Consider the following 25,235-nt stretch of genomic DNA (forward strand, 5'->3'; position numbering starts at 1 on the left):
ACCAGCCAACTGAGCATCTCTGTAGCATAAAAATTAGAAAACAGGCACCTAATATCATCTTCATTTGCAAACATGATCACTGCACGAGCATTTGGAGTTTCCAACAACCGCTTGATGATCTTTTCAAATTCTCCTGGTCTTGGTTCCCGAGGGATTTTGAGTGACTGAGCAATGCAAACACCTCCTGAGAAAAATTAAAAGGAAGAAAAAAACAACAAACCCCACATTAAATAAATCCACACTTCAGATAACCAGGTAGGCAAAGGAAACAAGATATTAATCTGAGATATGGCAACACAGCCAAAGTTTACTTCATGTATTTAGAAATATGCACTGTACAAACTTAAACATGTAATGCTTCATTAAGTGTTCAAATAATTTTCCTGTTGCTTTATTTTTTGCATAACATTTAAAACAACATCCTAAATCAGGCCCTCAGGCACTGCACTGTGGTTCAAGTAGACTGAGTTCAAAAAACCCACTCCAAACTATGACAGCTGAGCCTTGAAACAGGATTGCATTTAACCTTGGAGCCACAATTTGGACAGCTTACTTTCACAATAAGGTTCTTCAGTATCAGGTGTTATTATGCACCTCTACTTTTTTAACAGAGACGATATGGTTAACAATAAGTGCTGTGGTTACAAAATCAAACACAGAACTTGAAATGTTGTCTTATGACCAAATGTATACCAGTCATTTCTAATTGTTATTATGACATTCTCAATTAATTAGTCTTAATTAGTTAGGAGGCTTTGGCATGTCATTAAAAATTCTAAATGACTAATTAGCAAATGAACACAAACTCAGAGATTACATTTATATCGCTTCCTGACAGAAGAAGGAAAGTGCTAATTGAAAGCTTTACATTTTACCTGTCCTGCAAAATGAACAAATTTCTGCAGAAACTCAGTGATTTGTAGTGGCTTCCATACAGTGCTGGAGAGGACCCTCTACTTCCCACTGTTACCAGGTGGAAGAGGAGACAGGGAGAGAAATTCTCTGAGCTTGCTTCATGAAGCACTGAAGCCAATTTACAATCAACTTCCTATATTATAGGCGATCTTCCAGTGATGTTTTACAATTTGTTTGTTTTAATTATTTCAGGAACTACTGCCTGATTTGCATTGTTGCATCTAAATCCCACCAATGTTTGCTCTTGCAACTTGCTATTCTCAAAAGAGAGCCTTTTGTGGAGAAGTTAATTATTAATAAAACTAGAAAATTAGGAAAATGAGAAAAAGATTATTTCTAACAAAAAGTGAGACCTTACTAAACAACGACAAAGCAAACAATAATTTTTGCAACTCTGCATCTAAAGACTACTGCACTGAAGTTAGTCTTCAGTATGAGGAAGAATAAAAATGTGTTTAATTTATAATAAATGCTGGTATCTATTTTTTGATGTGTAAGATCAACAGCATGAGATTTAACACATCCAAGTGCCAGGTTCTGCACATTGGCCACAACAACCCTGTGCAGTGCTACAGGCTGGGGTCAGAGTGGCTGGAGAGTGGCCAGGCAGAGAGGGACCTGGGGGTACTTGTCAATGGTAGGCTGAACATGAGCCTGCAGTGTGCCCAGGTGGCCAAGAGGGCCAATGGCATCCTGGCAGGTATCAGGAATAGTGTGGCCAGCAGGAGCAGGGAGGTCATTCTGCCCCTGTACACTGCACTGGTTAGGCCACACCTTGAGTCCTGCATCCAGTTCTGGGTTCCTCAGTTTAAGAAGGACATTGAGATACTTGAATGTGTCCAGAGAAGGGCAAAAAGGCTGGTGAGAGGCCCTGAGCACAAGCCTTATGAGGAGAGGCTGAGGGAGCTGGGATTGTTTAGCTTGGAGAAGAGAAGGCTCAGGGGAGACCTTATTGCTCTCTACAACTACCTGAAGGGAGGTTGTAGACAGGCGGAGGCCAACCAGCCAACCAGCACCAGAACAAGAGGACACAGTCTCAAGCTGCGCCAGGGGAGGTTTAGACTGGATGTTAGGAAGAAATTCTTCATAAAGAGAGTGATTGCCCATTGGAATGGGCTGCCTGGGGAGGTGGTGGAGTCACCATCACTGGAGGTGTTTAGGAGGAGACTTGATAGGATGCTTGGTTGCATGGTTTAGTTGATTAGATGGTGTTGGATGATAGGTTGGACACGATGATCTTGAAGGTCTGGTTTACTCTATTATTCTATCATTATTCTATTATTAATTGTATACATGACTACATATTAAAGATAATTAGACAACTAAACTCACAGTTAGACAGCTATGTTGTATATGGGGAGGCTTTTCAACTTTCTGAAGTCTTGTCTTCCCTGTCAGAACGTCAGCCTCATGAATGTACAGCTTCATGAAGAAGTTACACAGGTTTCTTGCTTTAGCTTTCTAAAGCTGAAGGTATTTAAGCAAAACAAACATATGCAGCCTTTTTTACTATTTTTAATCAAATGTAATATTTAGTAAAAGGCCAGGGATTCATTATCAGATTTTGTTCTGCCTTCGCAGAATCTCATCAACCTCAACAGTTCTCTGTGCAGGCAGGTCCTAAGATGGAATCAAGTTTAGCTTTATCCTGAATTCTTCTCTGCTTTACATGAAAGAAATAGTATTTGCAAATTAGAACATCTGCCACTTCTAACAAAAATTGGTTTTACACATTTGTTTTCACCTATAATTGTTAAAAAGATAAAACATAAATAATGTATTCTTATCTGCTTTAAAATTGAATATAGTGTCTTTCTCTGCCAACACAGTTCTTCATATTTCTGTTGACAGCCTAGCTCCCCATGACAGACAGCAAATTTTCCAATAATAAGAGATGAGCCTGTGGAGCAGGTGAACCTCATATTCACCAGGTATCTTTGACAATGCAGTAATGAAAAGAGGGACAATGTACCACAAGAAGCTTCAGCTGATTTTCTAAACTAATATTAAACTATTGTAATAGAGACTTAAAAAGGTCATTACAACCTCAAGTAACAGGGCTGACATGTATGAGAAATATTTAGCAGATATCTGGTAAATTTTACAGATAGGAATTCACTGTTAAAACACAAAACCTGAAAAACAATGACAAGCTGTTAGCTGTCCTCAAAGTCACTCAGACACAAAACATAAAATGGATCCTAAACAATTACACAAAGGAATAACTTTTACCTCATACATTTTGAGAGGCCATTTTTCTACTATTTCTATTCATGCAATGGCCCTTAGGAAGAAAAACAAACAAAACAAAGAAAGGCAAGAACATTTTTTTTCCACAAAAACCTTAAATGCAAATACTACAAAATGTATATATGTAACACACTATGTACAGCCAAGTATCAAGTAAAGAAAACTGCAATATCTAAAAAAAAAAAGCTATTTTCAGCCAAAATGGTGCAGAAGAAACACCATTCCATCACTGCAACAGCAACTTCAGTGCATCTTAGCATCTCTACATTGAAGAATGTGTTAAGTACTACTAGGAACAAAATAAAACACACTGGCCTTGTTGCTCCATTTATAATGAATTGTGTACGCTATCTCTCCAACACATAAAACACTTTGTGTACAACCTTATCTATATATTGCTTATACAGCTGTTGCTCAAACAAATAACAGAGTATCAATTTTCAGCTAATGATGTAATGCTAGATCGACAAAGGTACTTACAACATTATGGCATCTAACCTCTCAGCACCCTGCTGCCTTTGAAATCTACAGCCTGGGCTAAGTGCCCAGACAGAGAGAGATGAGTGTCTAGGAAAAGGATTCACAGGAGCCAGCAAACTGAGTAAGGAATAATTATTCCTTCAAAATATCTAGCAGAGGCACAAAAACTAAAGATTTTAAGACAGCAGTTAGGATAATCCTATGAAGTAGATATAAAAATTATTTCCCCAAATCAAGAAGAAATAGGATTTTAGAACAGATGTCTCATATGTGATACCACAGATTTACCATTTGCTGCAGAGGTGCCAAAGGGCAGATGGTTCAGACACCTAATGCCCCTGAAGGATTTATGGCTGTGAATCATTAGCACAAACAGCGTCTACCTGTTTCACTTTGTCAGCATTTTTGACTGACTTGGCATAATGACTGCATGTCCTTTTTCCTGGTTTCTAAAGTATTTGTTATCTTTCATTATCTGGGGATGTACCTAAAAAAAATACATGGTTCTAATTTTCCCTTGGCTAAAATTATGACTAATCTAACATTTGTGTGAGGAAATGAAGTCTAACTATTGTTACCAAAACGTCATGTTTGAAGCTGCTCAATTACAAGGATTTATGAAGAGGGTTCAGAGGGAGCTGCACTAAGGCTGTTACTGAGACCAAGAAGGGAGTCAGACAGACCCATTTCAGGCAGCTCAACTAGGAATAGATACTGGTAATTGTATCCACTCTTATTGCACCCATTCCCTAACTCATATAAGACACAGGAGATGAAAGCAAAGGTTTGAATCCTTCACATGTTTTAAAGACATTAAGATGTCACTGATAGAAAGCTGTTCTTCAAGTAACCTGGGAAGAAAAGAAACAAAACATCTTTGCACCAAACTGTGCCAAGTCTCTTTTGTCTGCTCTCAGATCTGTAAAACTAAGGTTATACTCAGTCATCCCAGAGCCTGATTTGAGGAATAAAACAGTTAATATGAACTGCACTGTGTCAGTGAAGACAAGCATCCATTTGTCTTCTAACAGCTATCAAGTGTGATATTCTGCACCTGGGACCTGCAGACAATGAAGAGGAGAGCAGAGGTGGGATCTGAAAATCAGGCTCACAGCAAGAGCTGCCCCACTCATGATCAGAGGCAAAGTCCAGACACCCTGCACCATAGTTATCAGCCACTAATTCTTATGCTTTTGAAACATGGACATAACCAGACTTGATGTAATATGGGTTTGAGCTGTTTTCTCCGTTGTGATGAAATACATATCTTAAACAAATTGTTCTATGCTAGGCTTGGCTTGCTTACAGATGCTCTGTGCAACACAGCTTGTGCAAAATAGGTTATCACCAAACAAAAAAAAAAGAGTAGCTTTTGAAGATACTGTTAATACAGTGGATCAATGAGGTTTTTTCCTTTCTGTGTGTGCTCTTACAACAATGATTCTACCAATTAAAAAGAAAAAAAAAACAACAAAAAAACCCACACCACAAAAAGGAAATGTAGTATTTGCATCATTTTTGTGGTAAATTGTACGGAGGTTTTATAATAATAAATATTCATTTCACTCCTGATGGGTTCTGAAATCACAAGAGGCCATGCTAATTGTCAACCATTAAATACTCAAGTATGTGGTGGTGGGTGTCAGGAGTGATTTGAATGTGTATTTGGAAAAATAACAGACAGACTTGGTAGAAAACTTGCACTAACTGATTAATTTCCTGAAGCAAAGACTGAAAGTGGAAGATGAATATAAATGCCAGGACCATATTCACTCCTACTCCAGCAAGGAGCCAGCACTACATTAAGAAGCAAATAAGATACACAAGAAAGAAAGAACACTGTCTTTGTATCCAAAAATAGATAAAGTTCTCACTTCAAGTGTGTTCAGTGTTGAGGCCACAACCATACTTCTCAGAACTGGTTTACTCTCTCCCCATGTATATGATTAGCCTTAGCATTGTAAAAGGGAAAGGGATCAAGCTATGCACTTGCTTTGATGAGCTATCTACCTCTTAGCATAAGCAGGCATACCTCACCTGGCTCAGCATACATGAATACAAGTCAATTATTTCTCTTCAACTCCATTACAAATCACATTGTTCCTGAAAAAGCTCAAGACAAATAGCCAAAATACATCTGGGACCCCATCCTATCTGGCAGGAATTTCTCAGCTATCTTTTTTTTTTTTTAAAGATTATTGTCTGTGACTGGTGACTAAACCAAGAAATTTTTAATGTAGGCCTGTGCAGTATTTCTAAAAGACATTACAGAAATATGTGAAGGCAGAGAAGTTCCTATTCCAAGTAGGGAACAGATGTCAGAGACTCAGAAGAATCCTGAGTAAAAACTCTACTGTGAGGCACACAGGGTGCTCTCATAGGCAGCCATTGCCTCTGTCTGCCAGAAGACTGCATTTTTCTGTCAACATCATATAAATCAAGAGATCATGAGGAAAACCAGACAACTGCATTTCTCCTCCTCTTCCTGCCCTTCCTCTGATTATATTGAAAGTCTGGAAAATCTAGAGCTGGTTGCAATTGGTAGGAACCTACTCAACGTGAAAATTGTTTGAAGTATTAAAAACAGTAAGATGCTTCACACTCAAGTTTCTGTTGACAAAAATCAGGATAGCCTTGTGACTTAATAAATCCATGAAGACTTTCTTTTTAAGCAGATGGTTCATTATTCAATAAATTTGGATGCTAAGAATTCTATTAAAGAAAACCAAGGTAAAAAACTGCTCTGCATGGGACTTTCACAGTGTCTGCATGGGACACCACACCAGATGTGGTGAGGCCACACCTGGAGTATTGCATCCAGTTCTGGGCTCCTCAGTTCAAGAAAGAGAACTACTGGAGAGTGTCCAACAGAGGGCCTCCAGGATAATTAGGAGAGTGGGCCATCTCTATTACAATTACAGGCTGAAAGACTTGGGCTCTTTAGCCTGGAAAAAACAGACTTGCAGGGGATCTTTTAAATGAGTAAAAATATTTTAGTGGTGGAAGTCATGAGGATGGGGCTGGGTTCTTCTCAGTAGTGGCCAGTGACAGGACAAAGGGCAGTGGGTGCAAATTAGAATACAGGAGATTTCACTTGAGCTTAAGGAGGGTGACAAAGAATTGGAACATGCTGCCCAGAGAATTTGTGGAGTTTCGTTCCCTGGAGACTTTCAAAACCTAGCTGGATGTGTTTCTGCACAATCTGATATAGGTATACCTACATTTGCAGGAGGGTTGGACTAGATGATCTCCAGTGATCCCTTCCAAGTCCTACCAATTTATGATTCACTGATGATGATAGTTAGGACTCTTTAGGAACTATTATCTAAACTACAGCCAACTTGCTGCCATCCCCTTATGTATCCCTAGATACATACAGTATACAGTAATTTTCTGGAGTATGAGTCAACAGGGAATGACACTTAGAAAGAAATAATTGTAGGTTGAAGATCACATTTCTCAAGCAGTAATTCTTCAAAATGTGAATGTCTCCTTAATGACAAAGTACTGTAGCTGGGAGGTCTGAATGCAGCCATCCACTCTTTCCAGAGCTACCTTCCTTAGCTACCCCAAGAAATCATAGGATCACTGATGTGGCTACATGGACTTTAGGGTAGCTTCACTTCATGAGTAAGAACATGAGTCTTCTGCAGGCCTTCTGCTCCCACTGATGTCCATGCCATGGCAACTTCACTGCTATTCATGCCTAAATTGGTTAAATAAAATCTCATCCAAGTTCTTGTGGCTTTCTATTTCCTCAGAAGCTAAGTGTCATCAGCAAACTACAGCATAACAGATTAGACATGTTGTTATAATCTTTTAACAGACAAAAATGTCTGCATATGGAGTCTCCGCATTGGTGAAGCTTTTCTTAATTTTCTCAAAATCTTTTAGTATTTATGACAATTATGTTTTTGTGGCACAAGCAGGTGGATGAAACTTCTCACTAACATGTCAGGTACAGTTGTGATCTTTTCTGCTCGAAACTATCAACCTTTAAGAAATCAAAGTCTTTTTTTTTAATGTTTTACAAATGAAATTGTTTCTGAAATTTGCTTGAATGTGCCCCTTATTATTTCCTCAATTTCTCTAAAATTCTCAGTACTAATGAGCCTAAGTAGCAGTAAAAATGTGGATTTGATGTTTTAGGCAGTTTAGATATAAATGGCTGCTTCAAAAGATTCTAGAGGTGCGTCAGACAGAAACATCACCAGTGCTTCTCCAAGTATAGTTAATGAACAGTCCCAAAACACCCAATGGGTGTATTTAGCAACATGAAGATGATACAGAAGCTTATAGCATTCCTCACAGCTATATTTAGGCAGGAAAAGAAACCACGAGAGCAGCTGTTTTATGAAAACATTAATTTGCAAATAAATGCAACCTTTCCTGTTTTGGGATAGTTTGTTCCCTACAGGGAATTTTGGGTTAACTTTTCCTGTTTTTATTTTCTACACCCCATCCTGTTTAAATACTTTATCAGTGATATAAATTATTGTCTTCAGTTAGGTTGTCCTCCATTGCCTGATTTCAGTGGTGGGTTGGAGTCCTATTTTTACCTTGCAAACTTCTTACAGCTATTACAGTGTTCAGAGATTGCCTTCAGTCACCTCCTTTGCACTTAAGTGCTGTACACAGGCAGCAGAACCTGACTTTTTAATCATGCCTTCTAAGAGAAGTAGCAGTGAGTAATGTCCTAATTTTGAACCATTTTGTAAGTGAAGACATTCTTTTTTGTGGTCATAAAACATACACAGATTTATGGTATTCAATGGACTATTTAAAAAATAATAATAATTACAAATCCTTTCTGCCTTTTCCTATCTTCCAGAATGTTGGTGGCAAAAATCATTTCCATCTTACTTCATGTATTTGTTTATCCAAACAGTTAGATTATCTTTAGCCATCAAATATTTATTTCCCCAGAATTTGAACTTCTGAAATAGTTTGCATGTAAAGACTACCTTAACTTCAATGAAATTAAGCTCAGATGTGGTGATCAAAAAATAGTCTTAAGTTTGAAGTAAAACAAAGTAACTGGCAGCTAAGTTTTGTCTGTAACTGGAAAAACAGAATTCTGTGGTTTTCTCTACATGATATTGAATTTAAAATCAAGAAGACATTCCAACAGGAATCTTGTAGGTAAATATAATTCCTAGGTAGCAAATACAATAGAGATTCACAGTTTCTTACAGCAAAATCTTGCACATGGAGGTAATGGGGTTTACTGCATAAATTTTCCACATAGAATGCCTACACTGAAGTTAAGAACATGCTAACATTGCTCAAGTGCTTACTCACAAGCTTGCACTCAAAGAGCCTTGTCTGCTTTCACGGAAATTATCATCAGGAGCCATGCAGGAACAAGCTGAAGTTCTCTTCCAGGTCATAATAAGCTTGATATCATGTGTTGATATGATATCATATTTGAGGAGCTTTGTTTAAAAGAGAAAAGATTCCTAGGCTCAAAGAGACCGTTGTCATCATTTACCTTGGTTTTTTTCCCACACTTTGCGTTGATCAGGAATTTTTTCAAAGACCTAACTTAGATTTTGAAAAGGCAGCTTGAAATATTTTGCTTTTTATTTGACAAAATATTAAAGGATGAAAAGATACATTAATTGGTTTTTTTTTTTTATTAGCATTAAGATTAGCATTAAGATAAAACATAATTTTTATTATTTCAAATGTAACATGTTGATATTTTGGGGGGGGACAGACTTTAATTCCGATGGCAGAAGCATAGCTTCATTCTCACTAACATTTTAAAAGGACCAAAATACATGGGAAGAAAGCTGCTATCCATGCAGGAAGAAACACAAGAACCTTCTCTTTCTAAGTGCATAGCTAATGCAAACTCCCCTGTAAAGAATGGCAGCTAACGGGAACAGGTTTTCCTTTCCTAGGCTGAACTTGGAAAGGGTCAGCCAGAACATATGGATCACAGTCAACCTCAATCAAGCAGCTCAGAGACATCAGATGAACAAATGCAACTGTTTTCAGAATTAAATATGCTAAAGGTACACTACAGTAAAAGGGAAATGTGGATACTTTACTGAAGTAGATATCAAATGAATGAAAAGCAATGTCCATAAGTCAAGGAAGACTTGGGACACAGAAAGTGGATCAAACACTGGGAAGATGGTTGGATTACAGTTTGATCCTTGCCACACAGCTATACTTTTCTTTGTTCTATGAGATTTGAAATCTTGCAAATGATCTTCAGGTTTTGTTACTGATGTTTTAAAGATAGAAGAACTCAGATCTGGGTCCTCATGTGCAAACAATAGCAGCACTATAGGAAAACTCCATTAGCTTCAAAAGAAATGGAAGAAAATGGTTGGTTTGTGATAGATAATGTATTGAATGTGTCTGGTAAGTGACAAAAGGATGTCTGCAGCTCACCTCCTAATAAAATGTTTGACAGATCCACCATATTTTGCAGACAATGAAGCAAAAAAAAAAAAAACCCTATTACACAAAAACCCCTGTAATCACTAAGTACAAAATTACTTATACTAAACAGTGCACAGTAGTGGACACCATTACGCTGTTAATATAAGCTTAAATAAAAGCCTATTTTAATGTGCACCTAGTCTCCACACAGAGCTACCTTATCAAGGGCCGAGAGGACTTTTCTATGTCCATGCTACTCATCTGATCACATGGTTTCAATAATTTGATGCAATTCTTCTGTCACAGAGAACATTTTTAAGCATCCTTCATTATGTTTTCTTTTTCCCAAAAGCTATCAAAAATTATACCAGACAAAAATCTATTATTCATGGACCACTTATGTCTCAGTCATTATAAAAGTGCAGAAATACATGTTTTCAAAATTAATTAATTCTAAAATGTATTGCCCATCAAAGCTGTCAAAGGATGTAACAGAGGGAAAATACATAAAGGTACTTCAATTTGCTCTGAGTTACATCTTGAATAAAGACATATGATTAGCTCCATGGACTTGTGAGAATGGAACTCCACCTTGCAGTAACAAAAAAGTCCATCCTATATTATTTGATGAAAGTAGCAAGGCAGGATGAAAAATGAAGATAACATGGAAGGCAAAACAAAGATAACAAAGCAAGTAAGGAATGGAGAACTGTGCTAGAATCATTCATTGTTCAGCATAATGCACAAATAATAGTACTGATCCTAAAACAAAATCTTCTGCAAACACCTAGTAGTAAGATAATAATATACCTTTGTTTGCAACGCTTTATGATTAATCACTGTCAAGCTTTGAAGTGGAAAAAATACGCAGTAGGAATGAATCCTTTATTCTCCAGACTTCCAAAGAACCCTCTTGTTCTGCCTATTTAAGAAATTTCATCAGTGAAATACATATACTTCTGCCAAGAGAGAGTAAAGGAGCAAGTATAGCTCTCCCAAACCCTCCACAATAAAGCTACTTTGGGAGATTGCGTTCAAATATTTTTCAGCATTTCTGCAATGTTTCAATGTTTTCAAATTGCAGAAGTGCTTAAAAAAAGTTACTAGGAATCTGAATATTGACATTTTAACTTCCAAATTCCAATTCTGAACTCTGTTAGCAGCCAAAATAGCACAACTTCAACACTTTTTCTGCATGTAATAAATATCAAAATCAGCCAAAGATGTACAGAGTTCCACTCAATTTACTATTTTAAAAGACCATCCATGTTTCAGCTGGATGGTCTTATGAGGGGGAGCCAGGGCCACCACCACCGAGTACATTTTTAAAGTTTTCAGTGATGGAAAGATGGAAAACCAAGAAAATAATTTTCAGTAATATAAAGCAAGCAACAGTCCTTAAAAGCACATACAATTCCTTTTCTCTTGGTTCTTGTGTTTGTTTTCTGTAAAGATGAACTGACTTCTTTCAGAACTGACAAAGAATTAAAACAAAAGGAATACAGGAGAAACAAACACACACAAACACAGCATTTGTTACACACACACACACACACACAGAGAGAGAGTTTAAGACACTCAAGCTTCCATGCACTCTACAAGAAAAATCAGTAGTGGTGAAACATTGGAACAGGTTGCATCAGGTGTTAGATCCCTGGAAACATTCAACATCAGGCTGGATGGGGCTCTGAGCAACCTGATCTAGTTAAAGGTGTCCCTGTTCACTGCAGGGGGCTTGGACTAGATAAACCTTCCAAGGTCCCTTCCAACCCAACCCATTCAGTGATGTTACAATTCTAAGAAGAGAGGCCAAGTCAGGCATAGTAAGCTTATGATGCTCATGCATTTCCACAGCATGGTATGTTCACATGAGGTCTGCTACATTCCATACCAGACATTTGTGTATCATCTGCAAGACATGCTCCAGGCTGCAGCTCTGGGCTCCCTGGCCTCAGCTAGCCTTTTACTTCTTGATAAACAAACAACTGGCAGGTTTTCTACATCAAGTAAACTGTGCATAGCAATCCTAGTGACCAAAGTCCAACCATTCTCTATTCATACTTTCATCATCTCTTCCTCCCCTGTGAAATACCTACTCACTTGCTTTAACATTCATCTCTTGCATAGAAAAAAAGTCATAAAACATGAGACTACAGTTGGTAGGAAGCAGAGGAGAGAAAAGGGACACTAATGGTCTTCAGCCTCTCTGTTAGCTTCCTATCTGCAAGCCAATATATATATTCTCAATATACCATTACTCTCTAGAAACTCCCTCCAGATAAGAAAGCCCACAAAATTCCTACAGTTCTGCACAAAATTTATGTTTTTTCGCCATACCATGCCTTCCCCCATTTCCCCTGAGAAGGAGACTGTCCTACACTGTCTTATGTGACAAATAAGTGGAATACTTAGTCTCCTTACCACCATCACAGCTGTAGGCAAACCCAAAAGTATTTCATGAAGGGAATATGTCTGCCATGCACTTAGAGAGGTTCCATCAACTGCAATGCTACAGAGGCTTTTGGAATAATATCCTATATGGAAAAAGACATTAGGAGTGCAAAACTATGTCCAATAAAATTAGACATTGATTGGCTTCTCTGAGGCTATCTGATTTATTTTTTTTTTTTTTAAAAGAATATACTAACATACTAGCAATCACCTTTAACCATCTGTGTGGCTGCTAGATTCAGTTTGGTCCTTTAGAAGCTGAAGGGCAATGCTGCTGCTGATAAAAGCACAGAGGTAATCCAACACGGGACTTCCTAAATTGAATTCCTGTTCTTGGAATATTACTACACTTTTCTCCAGGTGACACATCTCAAATTGACATTGCAAGCCAAGCTCGACTTGAGCATAGTGAGTGCATGATTTAAAATCAAAGCCAACAGAATCTGCCCATTTTTTAACAAGGCACAGTGAAATGATGCTTAAGGCATTAGAGAATGTATTATACAGTCAACTCAGGTCTCTCAAAAAGAGGCAGTGAAATGAAACGGGCAAGGATCTATCAAAGAAACCCAAAAAAACCATGCAGCACAAGGACATGTACATGGAATTACCTGCCAGAGTTGTAAATTCTGAAAAACAATCAAGATCATGTCTTAAAAGATAACTTAGATTTCGTTCTCACAGTTAGCCAGAAAGAAGTCAAACTTTTCTGAAGTTCTAAATCTAGTGATTAATGACAAGCAAAGGAAAAGGTAAGAAAATATTTTACTTATACCACAGTCTCCTGGTATTTTCCATTGAGCACATTCTCACTATTTTCAGACCATTTGTCAAAAGCTCATGCGAAGACTCTTCAGATACTTTTGTTTACTAAGACAGGATCATCCTTTCCGGGAATGAATCAACTCAATGAGACTTAAATGACCCACTCAGAACCAACTTTCCCAGAGAACACATGACAAAAAATGGTACTTGAATGCAGGATTATGTATGCAGATTTCCACCCCACTAAGAGACGGATAACTCTACTGTGTCAGGATGGAAACCTGTTCATTACAGGAAAACAGCATGTACCTGGACAGTTACAGCAGAGTTTGAATATAAATTCAGCCCCTGCATTATTTCATAGTAACTTCACTAAGACATGAAAACTCCTGCCAAGACCATACAGGAGCAAACACCTGTTTGTTGACAATTAATGAAGAAAAATTACATAAGTTCAAAGTATTTTGTTTGTTAGTGAAGAAATTAGAGAAAAAAAAAAGGCATAGAGATTAGACTTGATGATCTTCAGAGGTCCCTTCTAACCCCTAACATCCTGTGATCCTGTGATTATTACTCTGATTGAAGGCCAAAGTGGACGAAATTGTAAAATTTTATGTATGACAGGAAAGGATCTCTTTTGCATCTCCCCTGAAGGACTTAGCTCTACATTTCTATTTGTAATAGTCTCTTCTTCCCCCACCCTTTTTGTGGATGAAAGCTCCTTGCCATCTGTCAGTTAAATTAAACCTTGCTAACAGAGCCTGCTTGATTTTCAGTTGCAAGGGAATCTCTACAAAAGAACAGTCATTATTGGTCTGACCAAAGGGTCATCCATCCTGATAGTCTCATTTTTGGTTATGACCATAACAGAAGAGCAGAAGAACAGAGTAAACATATGTGCTGGCACGTTGTCTCAGCCTTCAATAATCTCCAGCTCAAGGGCTTTTTGAGAAAAGATGTCTTTACACTCATTAAAGTCCCTGGATAAATTTTTTCTCTAGTAATACATCCACTTCACTTGAACAAAGGTAAAAGTTACATTGGTATTCCAAGGATTACTTCAACATTACTAAGTCTAAAATTCAATGTCCCTAAAGATCCATTTTCCTTTTCCTTCCTCCATGAATTCAATCTTAAACTTCCAATATCACGGTTTGATCTTAATACCACAACAAACCCTTTCAGTGTTGCATGTACTTTTCAGCTTGGTCTTCGAGTTAAGCTGGTGGTCTCATGCATCATAATTACATATCATTTTTCCTCCCTTCTTTTATGAACAAAGTATATTTAGATATATTCCTAAGGAGCTTCTTAGAATATTCAAGCATCTAAAACAGTAGGCAGATTTTTATACCCCAATGTGCATCTGCAGATTTATATTTTTTCATGAATTTCAGCAAACTGGCCAAGAAAAACAGCATATGCAAGAATCTGAATGTGTAGGCATACAGATACAGCTCTAAAGACTGCATGAAAACCTTTTTGAAGTAACAAGTTATTTAGTTTCTAGGAAAATGTAGGGATCAGATACATTTCACAAGAAATTTGTGGTCTTTTGGAATCAAGATTTTTTTTTTTTTTAATGACTTATTCAAAATACTAATTACAGAATAATGCCAGACACCTGTTCTTTATGGGTTATTAGCAATGGCCTGACAGTTGATCATATACTTCCTGCTTCATATTATATACTTAAATAAGGCGATTTCCTACGTCTATTTCTTTCTATTAAGTACCCAGTAGCTGCCCTGTTCTAAAGTAGAGTTCTCATATGAGATGCTGAAAAGACATATCCCATGTACCTAGAATAATTGCATTTATTGAATTCAACAAGACAAAATTGGTTACTGATTTGAGCTTACCAATTTCATTAAGTTTGCTTCTAGAAGTCCTATTTCATTCTGCATTGCTCCCACTGAAGTCACTGAAAGGGTTTCATTTTTCATAGTTTGGAGTATTCATTAGGTATTTATATGAAAAATGAGAACAAACTATGCTACAGTAGGTAGAACAAAAACAATTTCATAGGGCAGTAAACTCTCATATGCTAGGGCATAACCCAACCAGTAATACATAGGGTTAGACAGAAGCTTTGCTCACAGACAAGCTATTTCAAAGAGAACATAATTAAACGTTAACTAGCTTCCTTCAAAATATCCCTTCAGTTGTAAACTGAACAAAATATGGTTTCACATTTTCTTTGCTTGGAACTTTCTGAAATCAACTCCCTGTCTGTGACCCCTGAGAGAGTGACTTCCACAAATCTCTTGCTCAGTTGAGACTGCTCTTAGTATTGTTCACATAATCAGGTATCGATCGGATCCAATAATGATTTTCTTTAGGATTTACAAAAATATGTTGTAGCCATTTTACTTCTTTGGTTTACTTTATTTCCTACAGCCTTTATTCTTTGCTATATGAAATGACCACTTTTTTTCAAGTGTGCAAGGCAAATACTCTGTTTTCCTCATATACTATACATACCATCCAGAACTACACCTACGTTCAAAAGCATAAATTATTGTTTTCCCTTATTTGTACACGGACTCTTTTAAGTTGTCACCACCCTGTACCCAAAGCACAGGTATGTGTAATATCTAAAGCTGCATTGATCAAATTTATCCAGGTCTTGCATTAAATGTAGGTAAAATGAAATCCTTTTTAAATGTAAAAAGGTTAAACATAAAACACATGCAGTTGTCTACCTTGTTCTTAATACACTTTGAAAAAATATCAGAAGAAGAATCCTTCATCCACTGCAGCCACTGATCAAAGGGTCTTATAAAAGCACCAGGATTAACTGTTTCAAAAGTGATCATAAGTCTGATTATCCTTTCAATTAAAGAGTGCTTCTCATTTGTTTCAGCACAACTTACCATACATGTACCTTGACACTTAACATCATAATATCTTAGCACCAATTTATCAGATAATATATCTTACAAAATTCCTTGTCTACAACTTATTTCTTCTTTGGATTGTATCCTACTTCTGGTAAATAGGCTTAATCTCAAACAAATGCTCAGATAAATCATCATAGGAAAGGAATTAAAAATAATGGAAAGCAAAGAGTGATTTAGTTTTCACAAGAATCCAAAGAGACTGTACAGGGTAAGTAAGATAAGGGCCAGACAACAATTCAGGCCTGCAGTGCAGCAGAGTGAACTGTGAAGATTTAGCCATTAGAAGTGGAAATAGCTATTCCTATTGTTTATTATAATTTCTTAGAGAAGAAACCTAAAATGAGCAAATTTGTCCTACCTAAATGTCAAAATTAAGGCACCTAATTTGTTTTCATTGCTCCCTTACATCCAACAGACACGCAATGACCACTGCGGCTGGCTTTTACAGGTGAACTGCACATCATACCAGTACCAAAATCAGCTAGTATCTGCTCCTCCTGAAAAGATAAGAACAGTTAGCTCCCAGTAAGATACAGCACAGGGGCAGCCTGAGGTTGCAGGAATGACAGCAGTGGACCAGTCTCCTCCCTAATTTTAGTGAGGCAGAGTGCCTGTACCACAGCAGCAGATGACCTGACTTGCAAACATCTCAAGCCTGCCTAGAGGCACAAACCCCACCATGTCCAGGTAGGTCAAGGTCAGAGACTGTGTCTGTAGCCTTCTGTTTCCCTCAGCTGCCACTTTTCTCAATGCTGAAATTCTGCTGAAAGAAAGGGTAAGAAACGTTTGCTTTAACATGTCCCAGAGCATAAACTGCTCAATGACAAAAGTTGAAAAGGTCTAGTATTGTTTCAGTTGGAAAAGGCCCCTAAGATCAAGTCCAACTGTTGATCTAACACCACCATGACCAGTAAACCATGTCTCAAAGTGCCATGTCTACATGTTTAATGAACATTTCCAGGGATGGTAGCTCCACCACCTCCCTGGGCAGCCTATTCCAGTACCTGACCATTCTTTCAGTGAAGACTAAGGTAAAAAAGTTATTGAGTACCTCATCTTCCTCCTCATCCGTGGATCCCAGCTCTCCATTCTCACTCCTCAGAGAGGGTACACTTTCTTCAACCTGTTTCATGCACCTGTAGAAAACCTTCCTGTCACTCTTTGCATTCCTTGCTAGATACAGTTCTAGCTGTGCTTTTGCCTTCCTGATCTCATCTCTACACAGTTGCGCATGGTTCCTGTACTTCTTCCAGGTTACCTGTCCCTACTTCCACTGTCTGTGAAGTTCCCTGCGGCATCTGGGCTCTTTTATTTTTCTGACAAGCAGGTCTCTATTCAGTCATGCCCATCTCTTCCCATCTTTACTTGATTTCTTACACATGGAGAGCAAGAGCTCTTGCAAACTGAGGATATTGTCCTTAAAGGTCTGCCAGCTCTGCTCTGCTCCCTTGTTCCTGAGGATACCTTCCCATGGGGGCCTATGGACTAACTCCCTAAGTAGCTTGAAGTTTGCCTTCCTAAAATTTAGAGTCCTGACTCTGCCCCTTGCCTGTCCATGTTTCTTAGGACTGCAAATTCCACAAGTGCATGATCACTGCAGCCCAGGCTGCCCCAAATCTTGACATCAGCAATGAGTTCAATTGCATTTGTGACCATCAGGTTGGGTATTGAAGTATATATTCTTATGTTTGAGATACATTATATATTGAGATTCATTTTATAAACAACTACAATAATGATGTGCAACTACAGTTCTCTGAAGTTAGGGCCAAATTATACCATCTGGACTTCAATGAAAAAGTCTGTTACAGAATAACAGAAAACATTTTTCACAGAACTATATGTTAAAGAAAGGAGGTTTAAAGTAAGATCCCATTCTTTAAGGCTTTCTTTAGGTTCATCATAATTTAGAACAACTAATGATAATAGGGAAAAAAGAAGCTGCCAGTCTGAAAAATTATAAACAAAGAATGCTATTTGGATACTTTTTACTAAAAATACAATACTGGCCTGCTGATGCTAGTTGAAAAAGAAGTATAAGAATAGGTTTAGACATTTTGGTATTTCTGAACCCATCGTTGGGACAGGACACATTTTGTTGAGTATTTCTTTCAAATCTACCTAGAGCAAAATAAACATATCTATCCAAGCAACTCTATCCACACTAGGACCTTATTTTATCTAAGATCAGGCCTTGTGTTGCTACGTAGGTGGAAAGGCACATAAGTTTCTTTTTCCTTGAGATAAGTAGGTGTGTGGAAAAATGCCATACAAGTCAAATTATCCTTGATTCATCATTATCACAATCATATCATGCATGATCTTGAAGGTCTCTTCCAACCTGGTCTATTCTATTCTATTCTATTCTAAATTATTTGAATTGCAAACACATTTTTATACACCTACATTCCTGTGATGTATACAGTATACAAAGGAAGGGACCAGAACCCAAGGACCTCACTGATCCAAGATCAAATATATCTTTGCATTTGCACTTCAATATTTTAACAGTAATTTATATCATGATATTTAGCAAATTCCTACTGCAGCCAAATCCTTTTGGTAAATACTTACTCGAAGCTCTCACAATCTTTCTCTGAAATACCTGTGAGCAAATCACACCAGCTACAGCAACCAGTTCAGCTCAGTGAGTGAATGTTCTTTCTTAATCTACCCAGATCTCCTCTAGTCTTCCCCATACGTTTTGTGGGCAAGGAAAACCAAACGTCTTGGATTCACAGAAGGCATCACAATATTTTCTCTTAGAGCATTCAAGCATAAAATTAGGGACACATTGTACCATTCCTCCATAAGTCTACAGTAGTGGTATTATCATAAATCTCAAACTGACTTCCTTATTTGATCTTTTCCCAGCATGTGAACATGCAGGCACTGGAAGCGTCTGTGGCACTCTGAATACATCTGAAATAGCATGCACACAAGTCCCCTGCTCAATGGCTTAAATCTGCAGCATTTATTGCCCAGGCCACTATTTCACATTGATTTGCACTGCATGAGGGTTCCTACAGAGGCTTTAGTATAGTCCTAATTCTGCAGTCTGACATAAACAAAATGCAACTTCTCAGCTCATAACATGCAAAATATTTCTGCTAACAGTACTCTATTTCATTCATTTAACATGCAAACCCAATTGGGAGAGTCATCTGTGGGGAAAGAACTAGTTTTGTAGTCTCATTCCAATCAAAAGATCAAGGATGTGTTTCTAGCCAACCCATAAGCAACTCTGAAGAATCATAACCTCTTCTTCCTGCCTGCAAAAAGTGGTATTATTTCACATAGAATAGAATAGAATAGAATAGAATAGAATAGAATAGAATAGAATAGAATAGAATAGAATAGAATAGAATAGAATAGAATAGAATAGAATTAACCGGGTTGGAAAAGACCTTTGAGATCGAGTCCAACCCATCATCCAACACTATCTAATCAACTAAACCATGGCACTAAGTGCCTCATCCAGTCTTATTTTAAACACTTCCAGGGACAGTGGCCCCACCACCTCCCTGGGCAGCCCATTCCAATGGCCAATCACTCTTTCTATGAAGAACTTCTTCCTAACATCCAGCCTAAACCTCCCCTAGTGCAGCTTGAGACTGTGTCCTCTTGTTCTGCCACTGGTTGCCTGGGAGAAGAGACCAACCCTCACCTGGCTACAACCTCCCTTCAGGTAGTTCTGCCATGTGAAATTGATATCCTGTCTCATTAACACACTCTTTCCTTTTTGATTTAATTTTCTCTCTTGCTTATGCCTCATATTCTCTATTCTTTCTTTTTTGTTGCTGGTCTTACTCTATAATGTGTTTTGGAATGTAGTTTACAAGAAAGACGCTATTCAAAACGCTAAGCATAAACTAATTTCTTTCTACCAAAGAAAAGAGAGTTCTCTACAGGCAAGAGTTGTATCTATTACTGTAGTCACTCAAGGAGACTACATGATGGAAAAGTCAGAACAGCCACTGAGGGTGTATTATACATTATTACTGTTCTCTAAAGGCAGTGGGAATGCAACAGGAAACATTAGCTTGTTTGCCATCATTAATTTCTGTATTGCACCAAAAAAAAAAAAAACAACACTGAGCAGATGCACTTTTTCTTTTTTTTTTTCTGAACAGAAGTGTTTTCTCTTCTTAATTAATTGGAGACTTACTCAGAACTGGCTTAGCAATACAAAATTGACCTTTGAAGATCAAAGTGATAAGCCATATGGGGCTAAATCTTGTATCTCTTATGCATGCAAAAATCTCTCACACTTCAGATGAGTTTGCATCATGATTTAGACAAGTGATCATCATATACCATGAAAACCTGCCCTTGGGATGGTTTAATCTGTATAACCACAACTTTTATATTTCACTGTGTTTTCTCCAATATCTGCTTCTCCCTTTTTTCTGGGTTTCTTCTGGGAAAGTTTTACCCCCACCCACACCTTCTTCAGTCATCCCATTTTGCACGGTTGGCAAGCTTGTAACACACACAAAGTTTTGGGAGCAAGAATACTAGCAATGCATAATTTAAGAGAGGCTCCTCATTACACCGCTTCTTCATTTCAATTGTTTGAAATTCTTCTGCACCTCAAGGCATATATAGAAACCAAACCAGGATCCAAGTGTGTTTGTATTATATTACTATTTCTTGAATTAAGCATTTTAATACCAACATCTGGAGGGTTAAACTAACAAATCAGAATCAAACAAGCCTTCTTATGAAATACCCTATGAATTACATTGACTCTATAGTTTTATATTGCATATTTATAGTTAATATTAAAAACACTTACTCTAATAACATCTCTGCTGCCATAAGGAGTGTTTTATAGGTTGGTTGTTGGTTTTGGTTTTGGCTTGTTTTTACCCCTGCTAGTAACAGAGGGTGAAAGTTGTAAGACCTCAACACCAACAACAGTAACCAACAGTATGTTAGAGATTTATGTGTTCAGAGTATTATATTCCCTTCTCACTACCACAGTTGCAAGTGATGGTTTTTAACTGTCTAAGCACCAAATAGAGTCTGTAGTCATTCTAGTCATTAAAAAGGAGTCTTAAAAAAAATCTAGTGTTCTGACATTGTCATAATAGTTAAATGACACAGCTGTAAGATACTCACAGTGTCCTACTAACTCTTCAAAGCTTGTGATTACTGCACATCAGCTGCATTCACTCAGGACTGTTCTACATTCAGTCACACAAAGCAGGAAAGCAGTTCCAGTGTCCTGCATCATTTAGACAGTATGAAAATACATCCTGGATGCTGTCAATCAGTATAGTTCCTTGGTCATTAATACAGCTATATTTTAGAACACAGCTGTGGTTAGCCTGGTTGCTGATGGAAATAATACAGTCTTAGCATATGCTATCTTGTAACAGGCTAGCAGAAAGAAAACAACAATATTTATCAAGATGCTTTTAAATGAAGAGATGGGATGACAAGACCATTCTGTAGTTCACCTGGAAAAAACCTCCAGGCATTTCAAATGTGGTCATAAGAAGAAGGAAAAAAATCCTTACCAAGGTTCTGCCAGGAAAACTTTGATAAGATTTTGTGCATTCACTGACACCAAGTCAATTAATACAAAGATACAAATTCACATTAAAACAATTTTCATAAGTTCCACTATTTATGGAACTGTGCCATGGCCTTGCAATAGTTTGTATAGAGCAAAGCTTAAGTGTTCATTAATCTCATGTGCTTCTTGCTTTAAGATAACTCTCTGGATGTTGAAAGTATAGCAGGTAAAAATCTCTACTCAAGCTCTCAGTCAGGTATAGCCACTAAACTACATTAAAATTTTATACTCTGTTATGCTTTAGGTTACATATTTGTTAAAAAGCCAACACATTAAAGTCAAATAAAGGCCTCTAAAAGGTGAGATGCACCAATGCTGCACTCTACAATGGTAAAATACCCACCTACAAAGTTAGTAGAGCTGTAAGGATCTCTAACGGTTTTGAAATATGAGATACCAGACTACATAAATTCTGCATAACAGTTACATAAAAATACTCAGGATAACGTTCTATAAACACCTGAAATTCACTCCTGTTACAGTCATCTGACTCTCTCATCAGTGAAAGAAAATATTTTTTTAAGAAAAAAGGTCTATTTGAATAAACCACAGGAACAAATGGATAAACGCAGACCAGGAATATGCTTAAGGCTGGAAATGAGAAACTTCTTAATTAGCTATGAAATAGGGAGCATTATTTCAGTAGATTAGAGAGAGCACTTAGAGGTTTTAAGAAAGACCTAGGTTAGTTTATGAATAGGACCATACATCCTGATAGCCTGTCCGGCGTTTTCTTCAATCACACACACTTGTGGAGTTGAGACATTCCCAGAGCTCACATCAGACCTGTTAAAAATAAGAGAGCACCACAGTATTTCATTGAAGACCCAGGAGGACACGTGATTCTGCGTGCCAGCAAAGACCATGCTTCTGGCTAGCAGACTGGGCTGTGACCTGGATTTGGTTCGTTGATCTGCTGTTCATCTCGCATGTTTCCTCAGGCACATCACTGCCCTAGAAGCATTTCATCTGTGTTGGAAGGACATACTTAACACCATCAGTGGTAGGCACAAGGATCAATATCATGTGGATCTTAGATACCAAGGTAACAAAGACCATATAACTACTTTTACAAGGTGCTTTTAATCCAAAAAGTCTCATATTTTACGGGCACAGTCTCATCAAATCTCTTAGCACACCTAGCTGGTGTTTGCATTTCAGGCCAGGTGACAGAAGCACTGCTTAAGAGGGTACAGTCAGGCAAGCAAGTCATAAGGCAGCCAGGGGATGATGCTGTCTGTCCTCTCTGATGGAACAAAATTCAGTTGCACCTCCTCTGCTGGGAGGTGCTGAGCTGGTGCTGGCTGGTACATCAAACAACTTCGCTGCTGCCACTGTCAACAGCTGCTTTTTAGTTCAGGGGCTGCCACTCTGGCAGTTTACTGCATATCTGCTGTTTGCTACTGCCCGGTGGATCCTTTGTGATGACTGCATCCCCAGAAAGCAAGCACTGATATTAATATGTAGCTTATCTGTATTTAACAGTCAGTCAAATTATCAAAAAGCTGTGTATAAAACTACTGCCCTGTTGCTACCTAAAGCAGTCTACATTCCTCTGCTTTTCTATGAACACTGATTTTGTAGTACCATATTTAATTAGGATTTTTTTAATACATATTTTGTGGCTGAAATCATACATCCATCGTGTTAGCTTAAAATTCACAGATTGCCTCCAGTGTTAAATTTTCTCTTTCAACAGTACACTCAGATTTCTGTTTATAGAAAGTGAAGCAAAAATACAGCTCCCTGTGGGGCATTTCATAGGATGAGTCTAAATAAGCTAAGGGCAGTATATTAAAGACTAAATCTTTATTACAAAAGTTTATACATTCATGGTAACTGACAAGAAAGGAAGGCCAAAGAAAATTCAAGAAAACAGACTGAATTCAATAAATAAGCTTTATTGATAGGTTAACAAAGAGTAGACAGCACTGCAGAAACAACAGCTTAGAAGACAGATCACTATCTGGGCTAATAACAGTTCACACCCATATCTGTCTGGAATTCTAATATCCCCATACAGAAACCAACACTCATTCAGATAATCAAAAAATACAGGGTTTTGACTTAAGGTCAAACTTGTCAAAAGGTCAAAAGAATGGAAGGGTCTAGGTGTAATTAAGACTTGAGCATCTTATTTACATCCATAGCTTCCATATGTATATAACAAGAAATGAAGGAAACCATTTTTTTGTGCACTGACTCACTGGATTGTTTTCCTTGAAACACATCCTGCTTTAGAGAGAGTGAAAGTATGTGTTAAAGTAATTCTTACCACAGGGCCTACTCCCCTTCATGTCTGTTAAATGCTATGTGATCCCATGGCATGAGTATTTTGGAATCCTTTGCCCTCACATTAAATGAGTAGGGTTGAGTGAGTTCATCATGATCCACAACCGGTCATTTTGGGGGCTTATTTTTGGTGGCACTTTTGTGATCTTTATTTTTTTGCTTTGAGTACTTGAGGGGTGTGTTGGGATTTTTTGCTTAATCACTTGGCCCTGTCAATGTTTGTATTTTGCTTATGTAAGCAATTTCTTTTTGATACAAAATTCTGCCTAAATACTTTAATCAGCTTTTACTCAGAAAGTGTTTATTTCCATCTGCATTATAAATGCAGGATTTAAACAATCTATCAACCCAGCATAATGCAGCAAGTGATCTTGTCAGTTTGTCCTTTCCTCTCAGGGATGCAGCTACTGTATTCTGCACTTTTGAAGCAAGGGAAATAATAGGATTAGAAGAACATTGAGGACAAGGGGATGTCAAACAAAAGGAAACCATGCTGCAGTTCTAAAGCATTCTCATCTAGTATTGGGAATTATAATCCATTTGTGTGGAAGACTTTGTCTCTGCTCATTACACAAAAAACTATGAAAGACTTATATACTTTGATACAGTAGTTTGGCCTATAGGGAACCCTAATTAAAATACATTTGAGTGTGCAGGTTTTGGATGGGGTGGTGCTATTTTCTTCATAGTAGCTAACATGAGGCTATGCTTTGGATCTGCCGAAAACAAGTGTTGATAATACAGAGATTTTTTTATTTATTACTGAGCATCAGTTACACAGCATCGAGACCTCTTTCTGTTTCTCACATTGTCCCACCAGTGAGTAGGCTTGGCATGCACAAGAAGTGGGGAGGAGACACAGCTGGGACACCCAACTCCAACTGACCAAAAGAATATTTCATACTATATGACATCATACTGAACAATAAATTAGGAGGAAGTTTGGCCAGGGGGCCACTGCACAAGGACTGTCTAAGAATCTATCAATCAGTAGTGATAATTTGTTTTTATTTAAATCAGTTATATTTCTTGAGTTTTATTTCTATTATTTTCATTATATTTATTGAGGAGTAGTAGTAATATTTCAGTGATGAAACTATTTCCTCAACCCGTAAGTTCTCTCACTTTTGCCCTTCCAGTTTTCTTATAGAATCATCAAAAAAACATAAAATCGTTTCAGTTGGAAAATACTTCTAAGA

The 25,235-nt window shown here is 37.6% G+C and overlaps 1 protein-coding gene across 1 annotated transcript in view; it reads right to left on the bottom strand.

The window, feature by feature from the left end:
* The window catches only part of GRM8 (glutamate metabotropic receptor 8), a 339,948-nt gene that overhangs the window by 185,602 nt on the left and 129,111 nt on the right, over positions 1-25,235 (bottom strand). Inside the window, 1 exon segment of the mRNA XM_054173798.1 lies at positions 49-184. Coding sequence (XP_054029773.1) covers positions 49-184 — 136 coding nt within the window.

This window comes from Dryobates pubescens, chromosome 27 (assembly GCF_014839835.1).
Source record: "Dryobates pubescens isolate bDryPub1 chromosome 27, bDryPub1.pri, whole genome shotgun sequence".
NCBI lineage: Eukaryota > Metazoa > Chordata > Aves > Piciformes > Picidae > Dryobates > Dryobates pubescens.